At 33.3% G+C, this 19,630-nt stretch overlaps 1 protein-coding gene across 1 annotated transcript in view; it reads right to left on the bottom strand.

Moving 5' to 3' along the window:
• EXOC2 (exocyst complex component 2) overlaps nucleotides 1-19,630 on the bottom strand; it is a 94,375-nt gene that overhangs the window by 39,831 nt on the left and 34,914 nt on the right. The window contains exons 8-11 of the mRNA XM_015813961.1: nucleotides 18,102-18,247; nucleotides 17,934-18,015; nucleotides 17,197-17,299; nucleotides 8,758-8,876 (exon numbers count right to left, since the gene is read on the bottom strand). Of these exons, the coding sequence (XP_015669447.1) occupies nucleotides 8,758-8,876; nucleotides 17,197-17,299; nucleotides 17,934-18,015; nucleotides 18,102-18,247 (450 nt within the window). The remainder of the gene's footprint in view (nucleotides 1-8,757; nucleotides 8,877-17,196; nucleotides 17,300-17,933; nucleotides 18,016-18,101; nucleotides 18,248-19,630) is intronic.

Here is a 19,630-nt window from a genome sequence, read left to right as displayed (position 1 = left end):
CAAGGAGAGAAGCAACCTAGAACTAAGGAGAAACTTCCTGACAGTTAGAACAATTAACCAGTGGAACAACCTGCCTCCAGAAGTGGTGAATGCTCCACACTGGAAGTTTTTAAGAAGAGACTGGACAGCCATTTGTCTGAAATGGTATAGGGTTTCCTGCCTGAGCAGGGCGTTGGACTAGATGACCTCCAAGGTCCCTTCCAACTTTATTATTATTATTATTATTATTATTATTATTATTATTATTATTATTATTATTATTATTATTATTATTATTATTATTATTATTATTATTATTATTAACAGTGCCAGAACATAATGATTGGAATGCTTCCTTCTACCATTTTGGGAGATAAACCAGTATCTGACAAACAAAACCAAGCTTTATTAAAAGAAAATATGAAAGGTAATTTTGGTAAATATCAAAATGTAAGCTAGAATAGAATAGAATAAAATAGAATACTTTATTGTCACTTTAAATGTACACTAATCAGCATATATTAAAATGAAATTGCGTTGCATTTAGCTCTCAAAAGAAATGTGGAAAAAGATTGTAGAAAATCAGGGAGATAGCCTTGAAGGAAATAAACAAGCTGTTACATAAGCAAAGAGAATAGAAACTTTCATTAAATCCTGGAAAGCAAGATAATGTTCAGAAGAGACTCGGGCAGGGTTCTGAAATTCTATTATATCTCAATAAAACATAGTTAAGTTCTTCCAGTCATGTCTGTTTCCTGATGTGGCCTACTCTAAAAGAGTAGCCTCTTTCAAGCCTCACTGGGCTTTACCTCTCTTCTTATATCCCAATGAATCATGAAGGAAACTGCCTCAATTAAAATATTAATTCTTCACACAGATCTAGGCCATAGTCAAAACACTAGCTAAAAAGTTGGTTTAAAAATGCAAAAGAATCCACAAGGTGGCACCAATGTGCTACAAACAATGCATTCTCTGCCAAATCTCTGAACAGGGATGCTGTATAATTAAATTATTATTACAGATCACAAGAAGTTTCTAAATAAAAATTTTACCTTCATAAATACAGCCTGTTTTGACTGTGGATGGACATTAAGCACCCAATCCCATAACTTGTACAGAGAAATAAAAGACATTAGATTAAGCTGTACACAACCAAAAACCCCTCAAAAATTGAACAGATTCCTGACTATATGTATTTACCTATTTTCAAAGAAACAGAAGTTTCCTGAAGCCAACATTCTTTTGCTTCAATTACCTACACTTTCCATTTTCTTGGAGATTTCAATATCCTGGGGTGACAGAAAATCCTGCTCTTTATCAAAACTGTCCCCCTTGGATTTCTGCTGAGCTCTCCATCCTTTGTACCAGGACCAAGACCAAATCTTTCCAAATTTTAGCAGAGCAGGGTAATCCGACTCTGTAATATGACCAAAGACCATCTCCCATTCACAGCAATGGGTACTGTAGGTTAGGCTGATTATCAGGTCTCTGCAAAGCTTAAAACACCCCTTTTTGTCTGTTATAGTCACAATTCCCTCAAAATATGTCCAACAATTTTAACCCCACCAACTCTGGGAGGGAACTCCATATATCTTAAAATTAATATCCAGCAGATTAGGTACTCAAAATAGACTCCTACTTTACTAAAGATCCAAGGCTATATTGGGCACAAAACATAAAATGAAGATAAGTGCAGATTGTAAAAAAGGTTTTCCAAAACTAGTAGCCTAGTTATTCAAAGCCGAACCACATCTTATTCAATAAAGATATGAAAAAGAAGCAGCTTGCTGGCCAATATGAAGTCTCTGGGTCTGGGTCTCAATAAATTTGGTAGCCATTTGAAAGAACAGCTTTGCTATTTAAGACTGCTCTTTATGAATCAAAAGAAGTATGTGCTCAATATGTAAATGTTGGCTATATGTACAGAAGTATCAATGGTACCATGGGGATTAATATTTCTAAGAAAGTGGGAATCAAGATTTGGAAATTTAAAGTCTACTTACCAATCTCATCAAATTAAAGCACTTCCTGTTTTAATACACTGAAACAGTATTGTTTTCTTTAAACGTTGGATTTTCCCTGTCCATCAAAAGGTAAACTGAGTCCAGTGGTAATGAAAATTTGAAGACTTCAATATGAAGTGTTTCAAGTTCCTTTGTAAATTTGTTTTGGCAAAAGAGAACCAAATGTTGGAAGTTTCATCTCCAAAGCTTTGATAGGTCCAATTTGAAGAGAACACGAATGATTTGAGTTCCATAAAGCCTTAAATATCAGCAATGTGGGCTCTTTGGATTATTCAAATATTTTAAATTGCTTTAGATTGGCATGCAGTTACAGATGGGCTCATGTAGACTTGATACTGAAGAATGTCGGTATTATTTATAATTTCATTTCCTTTGTTAATAATTTGTAGGACAGTATATTTTGAAATGTATTAGAAATAATTAAAAAAAACCTTTACCCCAACACAGATGTTCCTGTCCTTTTGTTCAGTAACAAGACATTATACACGCAAAGGTAGAAACATCTGGAACTGGAAGTGATGGAATTGCATGAACATTTATTCATATGTCTAGGACTATCTTTTCATCTTTGGTATATATTAAATAGAGTGAAATATCACTCTTCATCACCTACTCATACTACTCTGCACCACTTTATATAATTTTTTTTTCCAATCCTGCCTAGGTATCACAGCTGAACCTAGACAACCAGTATTTGCAGCAAGATAAAGTAAAAGATGGTTCAGGATTTCATGCTCTATTTAATGAAGTAAAAAAGACCCATCTTTGCTTTATGTAAAGACATGAATCAAATACATATGTAACACATCACACCTAGAAGATTTCTTGGCTGGATTTCCTTTTTTTGCCAACAAGTAAACTTGCATAGAAAATCTATGACTCCCTCTATTAGGCATATGAAGCTTTAGCTTTGAGGGAAATTTTAAGACACTAACAGATTTTTGAATATGTTCTAGTCATTCAGAGGAAGAAATTTCACTTTTCACTGGGGTTTACTGAATTTATAATATTTAAAGTATAAGTATTCAAAATGCCTTTAATTTATTCAAATATCACTGATATGCATTTAATACTACACACAGATTTTAGAACAGTTTTTTTTACAGAATAATTAAATCAATGAATCCTACAAACTCCTCCCTCAGAAAAATACATTATTCACCGCAGATAATATGGTTAATAGTAACACTTAACAAAGGAAAAAGTCAAAAGAAAACAGTCCCAAATATGTAAAGGGAAAAAAAAAGAGAATAATCTGGAAAGTAATTTGGAAAATACATCCACTCCTGCAGATAAATTTATTGAGAGTTTGGCCAGCCAACCAATATTTGCAGAATGATTTTTAAACTAATTAAATTAGTGTTAACCTAACCTCTCTTAAACAGGAAAACCAAATCAAACAAACAAAAAAGGAAAGCATACTAATTATAGTTTTTCCCTTCAACCCAGAATTCACATGGGTATTATAGAAACCTCACTGAAATTCTAAATGCTTTGAATCACTCACTTTACATATATATGGTTTGGCTCAGTATGCAAAAGCTTAGCCAAATAATCTGTAAATTTCCTGAAAATTGTTGAAAAAAGCTAACAAGACAAAACAAAATTATTCAGTTGGCAAGGGTTTTTCCAATTGAAATGCACTATTTCATACATTAAAATTACACATACATGCCTGTTGCATAGTCTCATTAAAAATAAAGTACACAATTCAGTAGAAGTTTTCAAAAAGGCTTTTTTTCATTAAGCTTCTAAGAAGTCTCGTAGTTTAGATGAGAGAACAAGATTGCACATTTTTTATTTTAAAATTAATGCGTTGTTTAGTGCACCTCATAAAACTTTATTTGTAAGTTACATGAACATCTTTCTTATGTTTATTTGTTACGATTAAGAGTTGAAAAATAAATAAGTTTAATATAGAGATACAGTAATTTCAGAAAAGAAACCAATTCAAAAATTGACTGTTTCTTCAAAATCATCTGCAATAATTTGCCCGATGCCCTATTAACAGGAGGAGAGTATGAATCCAGTAAATGGCTATGCTGGCAGTAAAAACCAAAAACAAAACCCCCATGGTTTGTTTATTCATTAGTAACAGAAAACAGGGCAAAGAATACTCCCTTGTTCCACTAGAAACCACATCATCAGCTTGCAGTGGTATCAGGAAAAGAAAGTTTAACATGAAACTAATTTCTTAATTGGTTGTCTAGCATTACAAGAAAGTACAACACAGAAGCAGGGAAGTATAACAGCACATATACCCTGAGGACTAATGAACATCTGGAGTACATTAGTAAAGCTGATTTTTTTTTCCCCCAAGTTGTCCAGAAGATAGCGCTTCAGGACTATATATAGCAAATGCTGCACAAATCGGTCCTCAAAGATCTTTTTCTCAAAACAAGTAAAAATGGGGTATTTTTTAAGCATTGAATATAGCTGAAATGTTTTTTTTAATTCATAAGAGATTATTGGGATGAACCTTACAAGATGTTCTAGATGTAAACAAAAGGAAAACCTTGGCAATTATAATATATGCAAAAATGTATGATATTCTCCCTGGGTAGAATATTCCTACCTTGCTATGTTTATATAAAAATGTATTCATGATACCTTAAGGTAATTGAGCACAGATGTAAAATTAAGAAGAATGCCATGTCTACAAACAATGCACTAATCAAGATGATTTAAAGAAATATGAACAGAAACCGATATAATTCATTTTAACACTTTTTTATATTACTTACAATGACATTTATTGAGATTGGAATTTTCAACCAATGTAGAGGTATTAGCTATGCAAAGTTAGCAGTGTTGAAAAAAGAAACACATGATAACATCTCTGAATGTAATATGCAGACTGACTTTAATAGGTTTTTATTTTAATAGGCCCAAATTAAAAAATAGTGATTAACATTGTCACTATCTTCAAAATATAGTTTGACTGTATTTACTAAGTATGTGACCATGTATGTTTATTAAAAGTAGTTTTACCATGTGCGTCTAGTGTTAAAAGAAGGATTGCACAATCATTTCCCCCCAGAACTTTTTAGCTTGCATTTATTTTTCATTAAAATTAAGCAGTCTTATCAGGCACTGAAATGAGACAGTTTGAAGTGCTTGAGGAGAGCTGATGAATAAGGTTTAATATTAAGAGATACTATCTACCATTGATTAAGAGTAGTTATTACATTTTGTTTCCATTATTTGATGGTCTGGTTTGAATGTCTTCATTTAAATGAGGAAAACCCCATCAGATAAAAAGAAAATACCACTGCAGTATTAGCTAACATATTGTTAGGTAATGGAGTTCTATGATTTTTATGGAAAAATTATCCATAAAATAAATGGAAAATAAATTTCCATTCTAACAGAATTAAATTACCTAATAAATTACCTAATACCTAGGAGAAATTACAATATTTACTCTTTGTGTACCATATCCTGAGCATTCACAAAGAAGAAAAACTGATCTGTAGCTGCTGGATTCTCTAAAGGGTGGCAGACTTTCTTGCTGTCTTTAAACACCTTTGAACATTTTTTTCTTGTGCATAGCAGGCCCTTGTCCCATGCTGCAGCCTGACCACCCACTGTTGCTTGTTGACCAAACAGGCAGTGCCTAAAGTCTACATCAACAATAGTAGGATAGGATTCCTTTCAAATTGGAAGACTTTCAATTTTCAGAAGCAAGAAATGAAGAAGGTTCTGTAAAAATTAATCTGAAGCAATAATATATTTTAAAATGCTGGTTCTTTCCCTGTACAGTATCCTTGTATCATTTAATTTATATATAATATTTGTCATTTAATATACCCCTATATCTCTGTATCACTTAAAACCTAAAGGAGAACATTTATAGATATTAAAAAGGGCCACGTAGGCTTACTATGCTCTTTGCTGCTAATTATTATTATTAAAAAAATGCAAATTATATTTTTATACTGAACAAACTGTATTGATTCTGATTAAGTTACATCACTGGAAATCCTCCCACCCAAGAATTAAATGAACCTTAATTTAAGTCATTCTGTGTTAATTAAAATTAAATTTGTATCAATCCAGATTGATTTAAAAGTATATATAGTGATAAAGGAGGTTTTTTTTTTTTTAAATGAGCTTTTTTATAAAAGGAGGAAATATAGTCTATTCTTAATATTTATGTTGCTTCTCAATTGCTTCGCTTAATGCTTTAAGTGAATAATATGATGCCAAACAAACTCTATTTATTCATTTAGATCTCATTAGGAGTCTTTCAACTGCACAGGAAAAACAACCTTTTAGATGTAAAAGCCAAGATGGTGGAGAGGATAGGAACCATCGTACTCTTTCCCAACCTGGCACCCTCCAAATATGTTGGGACCAAATTATATAAAGTTGGTCAAAATTGGATTAGAAAATAAGAACTCGTTGCACAGTGCATTACTTTTCTGCTCTTGTTTCCAATCTGAGAAAATGAGAAAATATTCTGAATCCAACTGCAATTTCTGCTAAGTGTATTTACCAAAGTTAAGATGTAGTGAGTGTATGATTTTATGTTTGTTTGATGACAGTGGATAAACAAACTTCACCAGTTTTGAAATGGAACCATTTATCCCATTTAACACCTGAAGTTATACAGCATGTGCTCCTGAATGCTTGTCTTAATATTTGCATGATCTTCATAGTAGTTGGAACTGGATTAATTTAAACAGAATTTAGGAAGGTATTTCCACACAGATTTCAAGATGAAATTCCTAATTAAATTGTACAGGAGTTTCCTTAGCTTTCCCTTTATTACGCATTTAACATTCATAGTGCACAGATTTATACTAATGCAGTCATACCTAGGTTCATATTGTTTTTAAAATGAAATCAAAAGGAAAAAATGGTGGTTTCAAGAGTCTTTAAAATTATGCTAAATTGATGAAGACTTACCAGCTTTGTCAATCATTTCAATAATTAACACTTTACTTTTTGATACCATGCCAAGGCTTTCCTTATCATTAGGAATTAAGAGAATATTCTTATATTCTTATTATTAGGAGTGGGGGGTAGGAGTTAGACATAAAAATACCTCACAGCTGTAAAAGCGCTTCTTCCATATGCATACTATGCAAAGACAACAGAACCAGCTGCTAGGATAATAAATTTTAAAAGCTTTTTTTGACACAGACCATGTTGGTCTACCTGATCAAATAAAAATATATCATACATTGCGAGGTGAATATAAATGTTGAATAAGACAAGAAAAGATCATACTACATTCTGATTATCTAATCCTTAGGTATAACTACTAGTAATTTAATATGTAGCTTTTTTTAACTAGAATGATTGAAAAAAAATGTCTTCCCTTTTAAAAAAGAAGTATGCAATACACTGTAAAGGAATTGTAATTTTCTTATATCTAGGATTAATTCAAGTTTGCTTAACAAATAACCTCACCAACTGTTTATCTAAATAATACAGCCCTCCTATCTGCACGTTTGTAATAATATACAAATCAGGAGAAGCTAGTGTGAAGACCTTTTTGCTTATTTTATTATCAGTAGAAAAATGCAAACAACAACAACAGACCAAGCAGCCATGTCATATTATAATTCTTCCCAAACTGGAAAAAGTAGTTTTATCACATTAATCAGCATAGGGAATTCTGACTTACAGTACTCTTGTGGTTATTGTAATTCAGTTTGTTTTAGACTTAACATAATATGTAAATTCATTCCAAGAAAGAAATTATGTACAATCCTAGTGGATGGTTTTATAAAACCATTATATTGGAATCAGGTTACATGATGGCTTAATGCAATGTAAAGCCATCCTGTTTAGTATACCGTAATTGTTGATATGTTGCTTTTACCCACAAAACCCCCCATGTACCTGTGCACTCAATCTTGCCCCCTCCCTTTGTATTTTAGACTTATAATGTAAGAGGTTATCAACTAATTTAATACCTAACTCTTCCACTCTGGTAAATATGTAAGGAGGCTTAAAAAAATGAAGGAAAAAATATAATAACCACAAACAAAACAATATAATAAAACTAACAATAAGTTGAGCCATAAAATAATTTGAGCTATTAAACATCTGGCAAAACAAATGCATTTTGATAAATTTTCTGAACACTGAAACCGGGGGGGTGGGTCCAAACACAACTGCAGGGAGAGTGTGTTCCTTAGCTTGAAAACAATGGAAAAAAAATACTCTTTCCTGCATACCAGCGGAAAAAAGAGAACCCAATAAAATGTGCTGACTTATTAAAACAGACTCAGCTTTCATTATTGCACAATTGTTCACAGTTTCATTTTAAGCACTTTGGTAAGCCTATTTCAATTACGATATACATTTTTCATTAAGTAACTCTATCATCAAGACGATAAACTTCATGTACGCTGCAATAAGTCAAATTCTTTTTTTACCAAGAGTTATTTAAAAACTGAAGCCTGGGGATGAAGACAAAAGATGCAACTGATGCACGCAATCTCTTTACCACTGCTTGTCTTTTTCAGCAGAAGAAAAAAAAAGGCAAGAGATACAGCAGTGGCTAACATCTCAGCCTGCTTCTCATACAGAGAGATCCAATTCCTTTCTTCTAGTGGTAAACCAAACTTTCAACGATCTTAACTCTATAAATAATTAAGGTTGCAAGACATGCCAGTTTGAAAGGAAACATAAAAAAAATTGGTAAAGTTCAGTTCAAATGCAAACGACGATTAATATGTTATAAAGAGAAATGTTGCATTGTAAGATCAGATACTTCTCTAAGCAGAGAGATAATTACCTTTTTGTTCTTTAATGTAGCTCTCTTTACAGTTGTGCATAAGCTGCAGGATCCATTTATGTTGTGCACCAATGCATTGCCAAGCTGGGTCTCCCTTTGCATGGAGGTCTGAAAGGTATCTATAAAATTATAATTTTGAAGAAAGAAGGTTTGGAAAATGGCAGGCCTTTCCTCTATGTCAGTGGTTCTCAACCTGTGGGTCGGGACCCCATTTGGGGTCGATCGACCATTTCACGGGGGTCGCCAAGCAAGGCTGTCCGCCATTTTTTTTGTCCGCCATTTTTTCCCCCTTTTCCGGCAGGTGCCTTACCTCCCTTGGGCTGGGCCAGCTCCCTTGGGCTGGGCCTGCTCCATCTCTGCTGCTTGCCAGCTATGCCTCGGCCGGCGCAGGGGGTGGAGCCATGCATGCGCAGCGCTCCCGGGCAGGGAAAATCCTCGACTTACGACCGGGTGGGTAGTCCTCGACTTACGACTGGTTTAGTCCTCGACTTACAACCGGTTTAGTCCTCGACTTACGACCAGTTGGGGTCGCGGCATTAAAAAGGTTGAGAACCACTGCTCTATGTGTTTCCTTGCTCCCACTAAGTTCAATTGAGCTTACTTCTTGGAAAATCAGTATAAAATTGTTTTTACTCTAAACATTACTCTACTTGTTTTTACTCTAAAAATTAAGTATGGGATAAGATTTTATTTATTATTTATTAACAATATTTTATGTTACTCTCCATTAAATAGAAGCCCCTGGTTGACCTAAATAAGCAGGGGTAAAAAAAAGCTATTCAGGTCCAGAATTTTCCAATACTTGGGAAAGCACCAGGAAATTACAAGGCTGTAGATTAGACTGGGAAGTGGAAAGAAAAGTCTTGAAAAGAATAATTGAAAACCACTGCATGAAACTACATAGATGTTCCCATGAAGTCACCAAGACCAGGGACTAGTTTGAAGGATACTTGAATTTATATTGTAGAAAGAGAGTTGTATTAGTCTATTATAATCAAAAATCAAAAAGAATCTGGTAACATGTTTTCCCATAAAAATTTGCTAGCTGAAAATTGTTTCTTAATCAAAGGATCCCATAGCAGATTCACAAAATATTTTCACAGGAGATATATTTATGTCTGTAAAAAGGATGGTCAGAGATAATAGAAGTTGGGAACACAGAGGAAATGAATGATAGAAAGTATAAATATTATAATTATATAATTAACAGCAATCATTCCAAAAATAGTGTCTGATAGTAAAAAGCTCATTTTAGGATAACTACCAGAAATATTTACAATCATATTAAATTTGTTGCTATCAATTCCAAAATATTTACGCAACATAAACATTTTGTATGAACATTGCAGTTTATGTACTGAATTGCCCTCAAATTCACCACTGCACCCAAATACCACACAATCTATCTACATGTAGTTTAGGTCAATCCTTAATGAACAGAGTTTGTAGTCCATAAAACCTTAAGCCTGAATAAATTTGCTGACCTTTTAAAAGACTACAAGGCCCTTGACACTATTATTTGGAAATTATTGATATGAGCACTTCTTATTTAAATATGCTTCCAGCACTTTATCTGGGGTGTCATCTTTTAATTATACATAAGCTGGTGCATAACAACAGTGAAAATCTATGAATATTTATTCAAATCTAGGTCCCGTTTTGAGTCCATGAGTCATTTTGGAAACTGTTCTATTTAGCTTCTATGTATCAAAAATCAGGTACAAGCAGTCCTGAACCTATGACCACAATTGAACCCAAAATTTCCATTGCTAAGCAAAACAGTTAACTGAGTTTTGCCCCAATTTGCGATCTTTCTTGACACAACTTTAAGTGAATCACTGCACTTGTTAACTTAATAACATGGTGGCTAAGTGAATCTGGCTTCCCCATTGGCTTTTGCTAGGTAGAAGTTTGCACAAAGTGATCACATGACCCCAAGACACTGCAGTCATCATAAATACACGCCAGTTGCCAAGCGGCCGAATTTTGATCACAGGATCATGGGGATGCTGCAATGGTGGTAAGTGTGAAAAACAGTCATAGGTCTGTTTTTAAGTGCCATTGTAACTTCGAACGGTCACTAAATAAATGGTTGTAAGTTGAGAACTACTTGTATATAGGCAGTGGGAACTGATCAGAATACTTGGCACGTGCTTTCATAATTTGCTATCCAAATAACCTGGATTTAAAAATTCAAACATTTTAATTTTCTTACGTATCTTATAGTATAAATATGCTTCCCTCTTTATTTATTTATTTTATTTTGCTAAATTGCACTATTTTAAACTCATTCTGGCTTCTTAATAAGAACTTGCATAAACCTACTTAATCTGCTTCCATTTCATTATTTTCATACATTGGGGATAGGGACGGATAAAAAGCGGAAACAGGTTGTTTTTTTTAACGGACAAGACCTGTGATTACATTTTACTGGGATTACTCCTTAATTATTAGGAACTTTGTTGCTCTTTCCTCCTTTCACCTCTGCTACTCCTTTAGAAGGACAGCCAAATATCTAAAATTGTTTCTTCACAAAGTGTGATTAATTTTTAATGTCTGAATATTTTAATGTCTGAATATTTTATTTAATTGCATTTAGAAATAACTTTCCGCATTTAGAGCTGCACATAGTTAGGGAAACATAGTTGAAATGTGAGTTGTGTGACCTTCATTACCCAGTGTTTGTCAGGGTCACATTTAAAAAATAGCACCCAAAAAGCAGACACCACTTTTTATAGCTATGAAAACAAAGCCTCATCATTTCATGAAGCTGTTTTTTTTTAAGTTAAGTTATATATAATATTTCCTCTGTGACATGGAAACTGTTTCAACATGATTATATTGGCAAGTGTACCAGTATGCTGTTTTCCAAGGGTAAAGTAGTTTTCTCATCCTTATCCTAGTGTAGTTGTTTATTAGATTTATATTCTGCCTTTTTTCCATGGAATGGAAGCTGATGCAGATGGAGTTCTGGCGTATGCTTCCACCCAGGTGCTAATCAGACCCAGACATGCATGGTTGCTATGCTTATTATGGGTCTCTTAATATTACATGCCATGTTTACGAGGTTCATCAGAGCAACCAGTGGGATCTAAACTAATGACAACCCATGATACCAATGCATAGTAATGTTTTAACATAGGAGAGGCTTATGTGACATATCCTAGTAACATATCAAATTGAAATTAATCATTTAAGCCTCATTAAGTCTGTCTCATTCTATGTGGTTTGAAGACCTTGGCATTGTTTAATATAGTTAAACCAGCCCGTGGTCATTCAACATTGGCACATACAGTATTCAGGATTTTGTCTTTGCCATGGAAAGTTAAAAAGGCAATACAAAATGATGTATTGAATCCTTTAAAGACAGAAATAGAGGCATAGTTATAACATGCCACAAAGTAGTATAGAGTAGCACGGGGTTCAGATGAATCTACTGTCTGCTCTACCTTAGCACCATTTCGTTTCCATATTTTATAAAGATGAAGAAGGCTCCAACACACTTTCAAGCTCTTGGTTCATTCAGATAGTAGAAAGTGTTTATCATCAGAACATTAACTCATTATCCATTTTTGTAAGACAACATGGGAGAGAAAAAAAACTACACATAGCACCCTCATTTATATGGTTACCCGAGCAAATGGTTCTTTGTTGGAAACATAAGCATACATTCTCTAACATCTCATTCTGAATATTGGGAAGGCCAAATAAGTGATCTTTCACCTTTTTAGTGGAAGAACTGTTTAGTCCAGACAATTTTGCACACAGACATATATAAGGTCAGTAAATGCAGTGATAGAATACATGAGTGCTGCTCCTCATCAATTACTATTGGGTCTGAAGCAAGTAAACGCCTCAAAGTACGAGTTACAAGACATGGCATCAGTTGTCTCATCCTCACTGCGTTATATAGTCGCAGACAATGTGAGGCCAATATATGAATCTTCAAGTTTACTGTGGTCCTTAATAAAGACGATTTTGCAGTTCCACATGATTCCCCCTTTTAAAGTAGCTTTTCGTTAAATTATTCCAGTTATTCAAAGTTCCTTCAAATTCTGATGTAATTGAATTATAATCTCTTCCCATGTTAAATTGTACCTCTTACAGAAGCAAATTGTCAGTTTAAATTTATGCTGCTTTTGCACTCTTGATAAGGTAGTATAGATAGTCCTAAACTTACAACAGTTCATTTAGTGACCATTCAAAATTACAATGGCACTGAAAAAAGTGGCTTATGACTGTTTTTCAGTTATGACGTTTGAAGCATCTCCATGATCATGTGATCAAAATTCAGATGCTTGGCAACTGGTTCATTTTATGACCGTTTTGTGATCTTCTGACAAGAAACCTCACTGGGGAAGCCAGATCCACTTAACAACTGGGTTACTAGCTTATCAGCTGCAATGATTCACTTAACAACTGAGGCAAGACAGGTCGTAAAATGGGGCAAAACTCACTTAACAAATGTCTCACTTAACCACAAAAATGTTGGGCTCAATTGTGGTTATAAGTCGAGGAGTATCTGTATTTTTCTAAGCAATGCATAAAATGTGAATGAGGCTCTTTTAAACAAGTTTTAGAACACAAAAACAAAAATGTTAAGCAGATGCTATTGGAAAATTACACACAAGTCATGAAGACTTTTTGTTGTCTGTATTGGAGGTATACACTGACATCAAAACTAATCAATCCCTCCCCCTTTTCTATTATATAAACTAGAAACCATGACTGATGTTAAGGAAATAAAAGATGCAAACTGTTTCACTGGTTGCATGAATTTCTGTCAATTCTTTTCTCTGATTCACTCAAAATTCACAAAAAAAGTAAGCAAATTTCTTTCTACCACTATGTCTTAAGTTAGCTACCATTGAGTCAGTCTCAATCATAGGCAAATTCTTACTTTTTTTATTAGTCTTTAGCAATAGCCCATAGCTCTTTCCAAAAAGTTCCAAAATTTTCTTTGACCCTGTTAATCCATGTCCGCCACTGTCCTTTACTTCATTGTTCAACTTCACACACATAATCATAATTTTGGAACCAACATTTCATAAGAATTCTTTATATTTTTAAAATTAAAAATGAGTAAATAAATGGAAAGCTGAAACACTACAAAGACTCACACAATTATTATTCCCAAGGATGACTACAAAATATTTATAAGATTTTATAAGGCTGCATCTGGCACATATGAGTCTCATAAAATTTTTCTTAACTTGAAAATGTGATCATCTGTCTAGAAGTAACCTGAAATACTTCTGGAAATAAATGAAATAGCTGTTATGCCCCAGGTATTAAATTGGTTGGAGGGAAGCAACCACAATCCAGTTTGATTTTTGGTAATTGCAACTTTGTGACTAGGCCTATCTGCTACGGCACTAATTTTTGGAATGTGCAGCTTGTCAGCTCTTGACAATTATTAGAGCTATCATTTTTGCAACGGAAGAAAAAGTTTATTCTTTTTTCAGAGGCAAACTGCTTCAGCCTCCTCATGGTTCCAAATACAGTTTTCAAATACAGCAATTACAGTTGTCAGCAGTTTTCGCCTTTAATTTGTACAGAATTGTATACTATTTTCTTCTCTTTGAGATTTCTTTATACCGAGTGTTTTCACTGATTTAACTTGCTATCAACTTTCTTTCTCCAGATATATCAGTTAATATGAAGATAAAAATACTGTTTTTGTGCCAGTAAGGATTACTTTGGAGTTCTGACTTTGAACTCCATCTGCTATAATGTTGTATATTCATTCATTTACGGTATCTTTTTTACAGCTGCTATGTACTTCATCGCTTTGAATCCCTCTCAGCAAACCCACAATTCATCCTAATTCCAGATAACTTATGAACTAGCTAAGGATGCACTTGTTCCAGTTTAAGAGGAACCAAACATCTGATCTGACTGAACTAAGAACTTTATTCCAAACTTCTTGTTTCTTGTCTTCAGTCAACTGTCAATCAAATATTTCATGATTACTGAGCTTAGTGAGGCACCTTTTTCAAGAGCTTTTTCAAGAATCCAACAATTAAACAGCTGTTTGCTTTCTTTTACCTGTTGACACGCTAAAGGCTTAGTAAGACAAGTATTACCATTGCAGGTTGCATTTTAATTCAGCACCTCAGTAACACTCCTAAATGTTTATTATTGTTTTCAATAATCCTTTCCACAATTGATTCAGAATGGACAATAGGCTAAATTGTTTGCAATTTCATGAATGATCCACCCCCTTTCTAAAGGTGTTAACTGTTTACTTTCCACTGCCATGGTACAGAAATTAATCTTAGGACCAAATTTTTATTTAAAAATCAAATTTATATTTGACCTGTTAAGAACTTTCAGGGAAATGTTGTATGGATCTATTCATTTGTTTATTTTTAGTCCTGTTGTTTTTATTTGATTTCATTCTTCAGATACTTTACCCAAAAGAGCAACAATAGAATCTACCTTGTATCAGATCAAACTTTTTGACCATCTACTCAGTACTTATTCTAACCTGCAGTAGTTCTTATACTCCTCTACTGGAGATGCTTGAAACTGAGATTCAAAACTTCAGATAGTTCTCAACTTGCAGCCATTTGTTAGAAGTTACAACAGCACAAGTGACTTATGAGCAGTTTTCACACTTATGATTGTTGCAGCATCCCTATGGTTACACAATCAAAATTCAGACACTTAGCAACTGGCATGTATTTATGACAGTTGCATTATCCCGCAGTCATGTGATCACCAATTGTAATCTTCCTAGCTGGCTTCTGAAAGCAAAGTCAATGGGGGAAGCCAGATTTGCTTAACGATGGCATGATTCACTTAACAACTGCAGCGATTTGCTGAATAACTGTGGCAAAAAAGTCACAAAATGGGGCAAAACTCACTTAACAATTGCCTTGCTTACCCATGGAAACTTTGGATTCAATTGTGGTTGTAAGACAAGAACTACCTGTATATTACTAAGCAAAGCCCACCTTTTTGAAATCAAGTCAGGCATGGGGATTCTGCCCTACATGTACATAACTGAAGGAAAGATTCATAAATAGACAGTTAAGTCAATTGTCTATTTTATATACCAAGTAACCATGCTAAATGTGAAATTAATTTCACCTAAAACTTTCGTGATTTAGATTTTTAAAAGAGAGCAATGCTCAATTTGGACATTCTATACTACAATAAGGTTGTAGTATATAGCTTTGAAAAGCAAAGAAACAGCAATCTTTAGGACAGCAATCATGTGACATGTCGTGACGTATCACGACTTTTTTCGCATTTCCAGAGCTGGGGAGGGCGCGGCCTCCGCATGATGCAACTGGCCTGCGGGACGGCAGTTTGACACCCCTGCTTTAGATGAAGAGTTTGACTGTAAAAAAGATTACTTTGTGTTTTGCAGATTTTGTAATGTATATAGGGGGTGAATTTCCAATAAATCAGCACTGGCTTCTACAATTTCTTTATAGTATGTAATTTGAGAAGGACAGCATGAAAGTGTATATTCTGAGCTGTCAGGTATATAAAATATAAAGAGGTTTCAGGATATATGGGATGAGGTTTACACAGAAGTGATTCAGAAGGTCTTATAGTTTAAACCTTATACAATTTCCACTTCTACTGCAATGGTTTTAAATATTATCTTATCTGGCACGCCTGTTATTGGCTCTTACATGTTTTCTTAGAATTAGGATTGCCCAGCATGAAGAAGTATACAAGTTAAATGGCAATGAGATGTTGATTAATGCAGGAATGCATACTTCATTATTCTTTTTAATAAAGACCAGAAGAGTATGTAGTTAGGACAAGAATGTCCCTTTCTTTTTCCAAACCAGGAGATAGATGCATTGAATAAATGACTGAAGTAGAGAATACCATTCAAATGCTCTATACTTTCATACAACATTTACTCCAGTCTGGCTCATGTTAAAGGAATGCATTATATCAATGAGACAAGTTCTCAAATTTTTCAAAATTTAGCACATTTTCAAAAATGATTTTTTCCCCAAATCCTTTTAAATTATTAAACATAACAATAGTTGTTTTATATAAGACAATGGAGCAGTGAACCATACCCTATGTGCACAGAAAATGAAATTCTCCGGTGTGATGTAGTATAGCCTCTAGAAACTGCTCAAAAATCTTCAGAAATGAGTAAAATAGAAACTGCTTATGGTGTTGAAAGCAATGTATGAAGTAGTGCTATAGTCTGAGAATGAAGAAGAAAGAAAAGCAAAAATTGCCAGCTCAACTGCTTCTTTTAAATGGAGAGCTTGGGCTGTTTTTGGTTCTCTTTACAGTACTAATAAAAAGAACCTTTCGGTTTGCAGAAAAGTATTCTGGATACAAAATATACAGTATATCTAATTGTTCTTTAGTAGAATGCTTTCTCATATGATAATACCAAGGAAATATTTCTGCCTATATAAAAAACATATATTTTTTAAAAATAAAAAAGGTAACCTTATATAACGTTTTTGGTCATGTAATGTTGATGGTGTCTCAAGTAATTTATCCAGAAGAAGTTTTCTTAATGCTTCAACTCTTGTTTCAACTTCAGCATAATCTACAATTTTAAAACACAACACCACAATTAACCCTAGAATAAAATGCCATTAATTACCAAAGTGTAAAATTATTTTTATAACCTTTATAATTCAAATGAACAAACTATAAGAAATTACACCAGTATCACTGTTATATCACTGTCTTGTATTTGAACTTGTTGGCTCTCAAGTCTTCCTAAATTTCTCTGATCTTTTTAGTAGAAAATTTTAATTTATATTATAACTCAATTAATTTCAATGTCCATGTAACTATTCATACACACTTTCAAAATAACAAGAGCCCTTTTTCTGAGACTGAGTAAGAAATTTTAGTTTTAACTTTATCCCAAGCAAATGTGCATTAAACTATTTTATAAACTGCAAACTGCAATTTTTGAACTCATTAAAAAATATATCCACATAGTCAATCTATCTTATGAAATTATCAACTTCAAGTCTTGTTATGCACAATACAAAATAATATATATTTTCAAGGCAGAAACTGCAACACACAGTTTAAGAAAGCATTTCAAATGCTACAAATGTTATATAAGAAGATAAAACTATTCAACAAAGATAGGAATTTGGAATTTGCTCTCATATTAATCTTCCCTACTAAAATTAAAATCAAGTTTAACAAAATGCCAAACTCACATTTTTTGAAGACTTGAACTTCAGTCTTTCCAAATAATGACTTTGCTTTTTCATAGTCATTAATGACTACATCATAATCTCCCTTAAAAACATAAAAACAAGTTTTAAAAAAATTGTACTGGAAATGTGGGGCAAAACAATTTAACTTGCATTTTGTAAGATTAGTACCTTTTGAATGTTTCTTTCAATATTTAATGGAAGATTGAAAAGAAATTTGAAGCGCTGTAAAACATTTAAGGCATTTCTTGTTGAATCAGCCTTGTCTTTGCGACCCAAAACTTCCTGGAATAATGTATCTGCGGTATTGCTTGCTCCTTTTAAGAAAAGGAGACAAAGAAGTAGATAAACTGCAGCTCTTGCTAAATTTAATCAAAAATTTGTCAAGCTATTTATACAAATTAAACATACATCAACAGTGGTAAGTGTTTATATTAGAAATGTTTTGGCTTATAAATGTTCTGAAACAATATTTACTAATGGCTGCTTAGATTTTTTTGCGTGGTAGAAACCAAAGTGCATTTAAAATAACTTCCATTCCTGCAGCAAATGCTTGAAATTCATTGTGTAACTTTAGAATTTCCTTTGGCTACAGAACTGAATTATATGGTTCCAGCTAGCAATTTGATCATTACTAATATTCTTCTTTTATAACAGAACACAATGAAATAAGCATGAATTTAATTTTACTGATACAAACAGTGTAACTTAGAATTCACTGAGCACAGAAGAGACAGAGTACCAATATTGTGACTTTTGATCAAAATATGTCTGAAAGGGATTTTTTATTCCTTTTCACTGAAGAACTCCATTAGGACATTTGGTTAAAATAATGATTTAAACCATTATCACATCACAAATTCTGACATTATTCTGTATCAAATTCCATGATTTTGAGCAACGCTATATGGTTTCAAACAGGAATGTGAGAATGATTCTAAAGGACTGTGAAATTCTGCATTAAGCTATTCAAATAATAAAATATTCAAACATTTACTTGTTACATTTAAAAGCATTTAGTCTTTAAAATTTGATGGGCATGTTTCAGAGTTAACTCCCACCAAAAAAAAGTCCTTGCCTTTCCTTCTCATAATAAAGATGTGTCAAATATGTTAATTTTTCCCCAACTTGTGACTTATCTTTAATTTACCAGAAAAAAAAGTGAATGTTTCTATCCCTTTTGATGGTTGCCTGTAAAACTTTCTACATTATCTGGTCTAGTGACTATAATTTAAGCAAAGATGAAAAAATTACCTCAGTCTCACTGGGTGGCTTGCATGCCATTTTCTCTCGTCAACACTGTGGGTGGCCTGCTCATGTTAAAAGTAGCCTTTGTAAAATAATTGTTATATCTAAATAGCGTTTAAACACTGTTGATGTTTCAAGACCCTAATGCAAGAAACTTTGTTTTGTCAAGAGAATTGATCCTACTACATTTTATTTGGTAGGGAGAGGGGGACAAAATTACCTGATATTCAAACATGATATTGCTAATCATTTTACTTTCAATATCTTATGATTTAAAAAAATTAGCAAACATGAATAGTTAAAGGAAAGTAACACTCAAATTATAAAATAGTAAAATAATTGAAATGTTTAAGAAATACCTTTAAAAAGGTATTTAATAAAAAACAGTAATTACATGGCATTATTTGTCCGTTTCAAATCTGAGATATTTTGGTTATCTAATTTTAAACATT

Source organism: Protobothrops mucrosquamatus, unplaced genomic scaffold, assembly GCF_001527695.2.
Source record: "Protobothrops mucrosquamatus isolate PMUCROS unplaced genomic scaffold, P.Mucros_1.0 scaffold_6, whole genome shotgun sequence".
NCBI classification, from domain to species: Eukaryota; Metazoa; Chordata; class Lepidosauria; order Squamata; family Viperidae; genus Protobothrops; species Protobothrops mucrosquamatus.
Note: the sequence above shows the minus strand (reverse complement) of the source record. Positions and strands in the feature narration are given on the sequence as shown.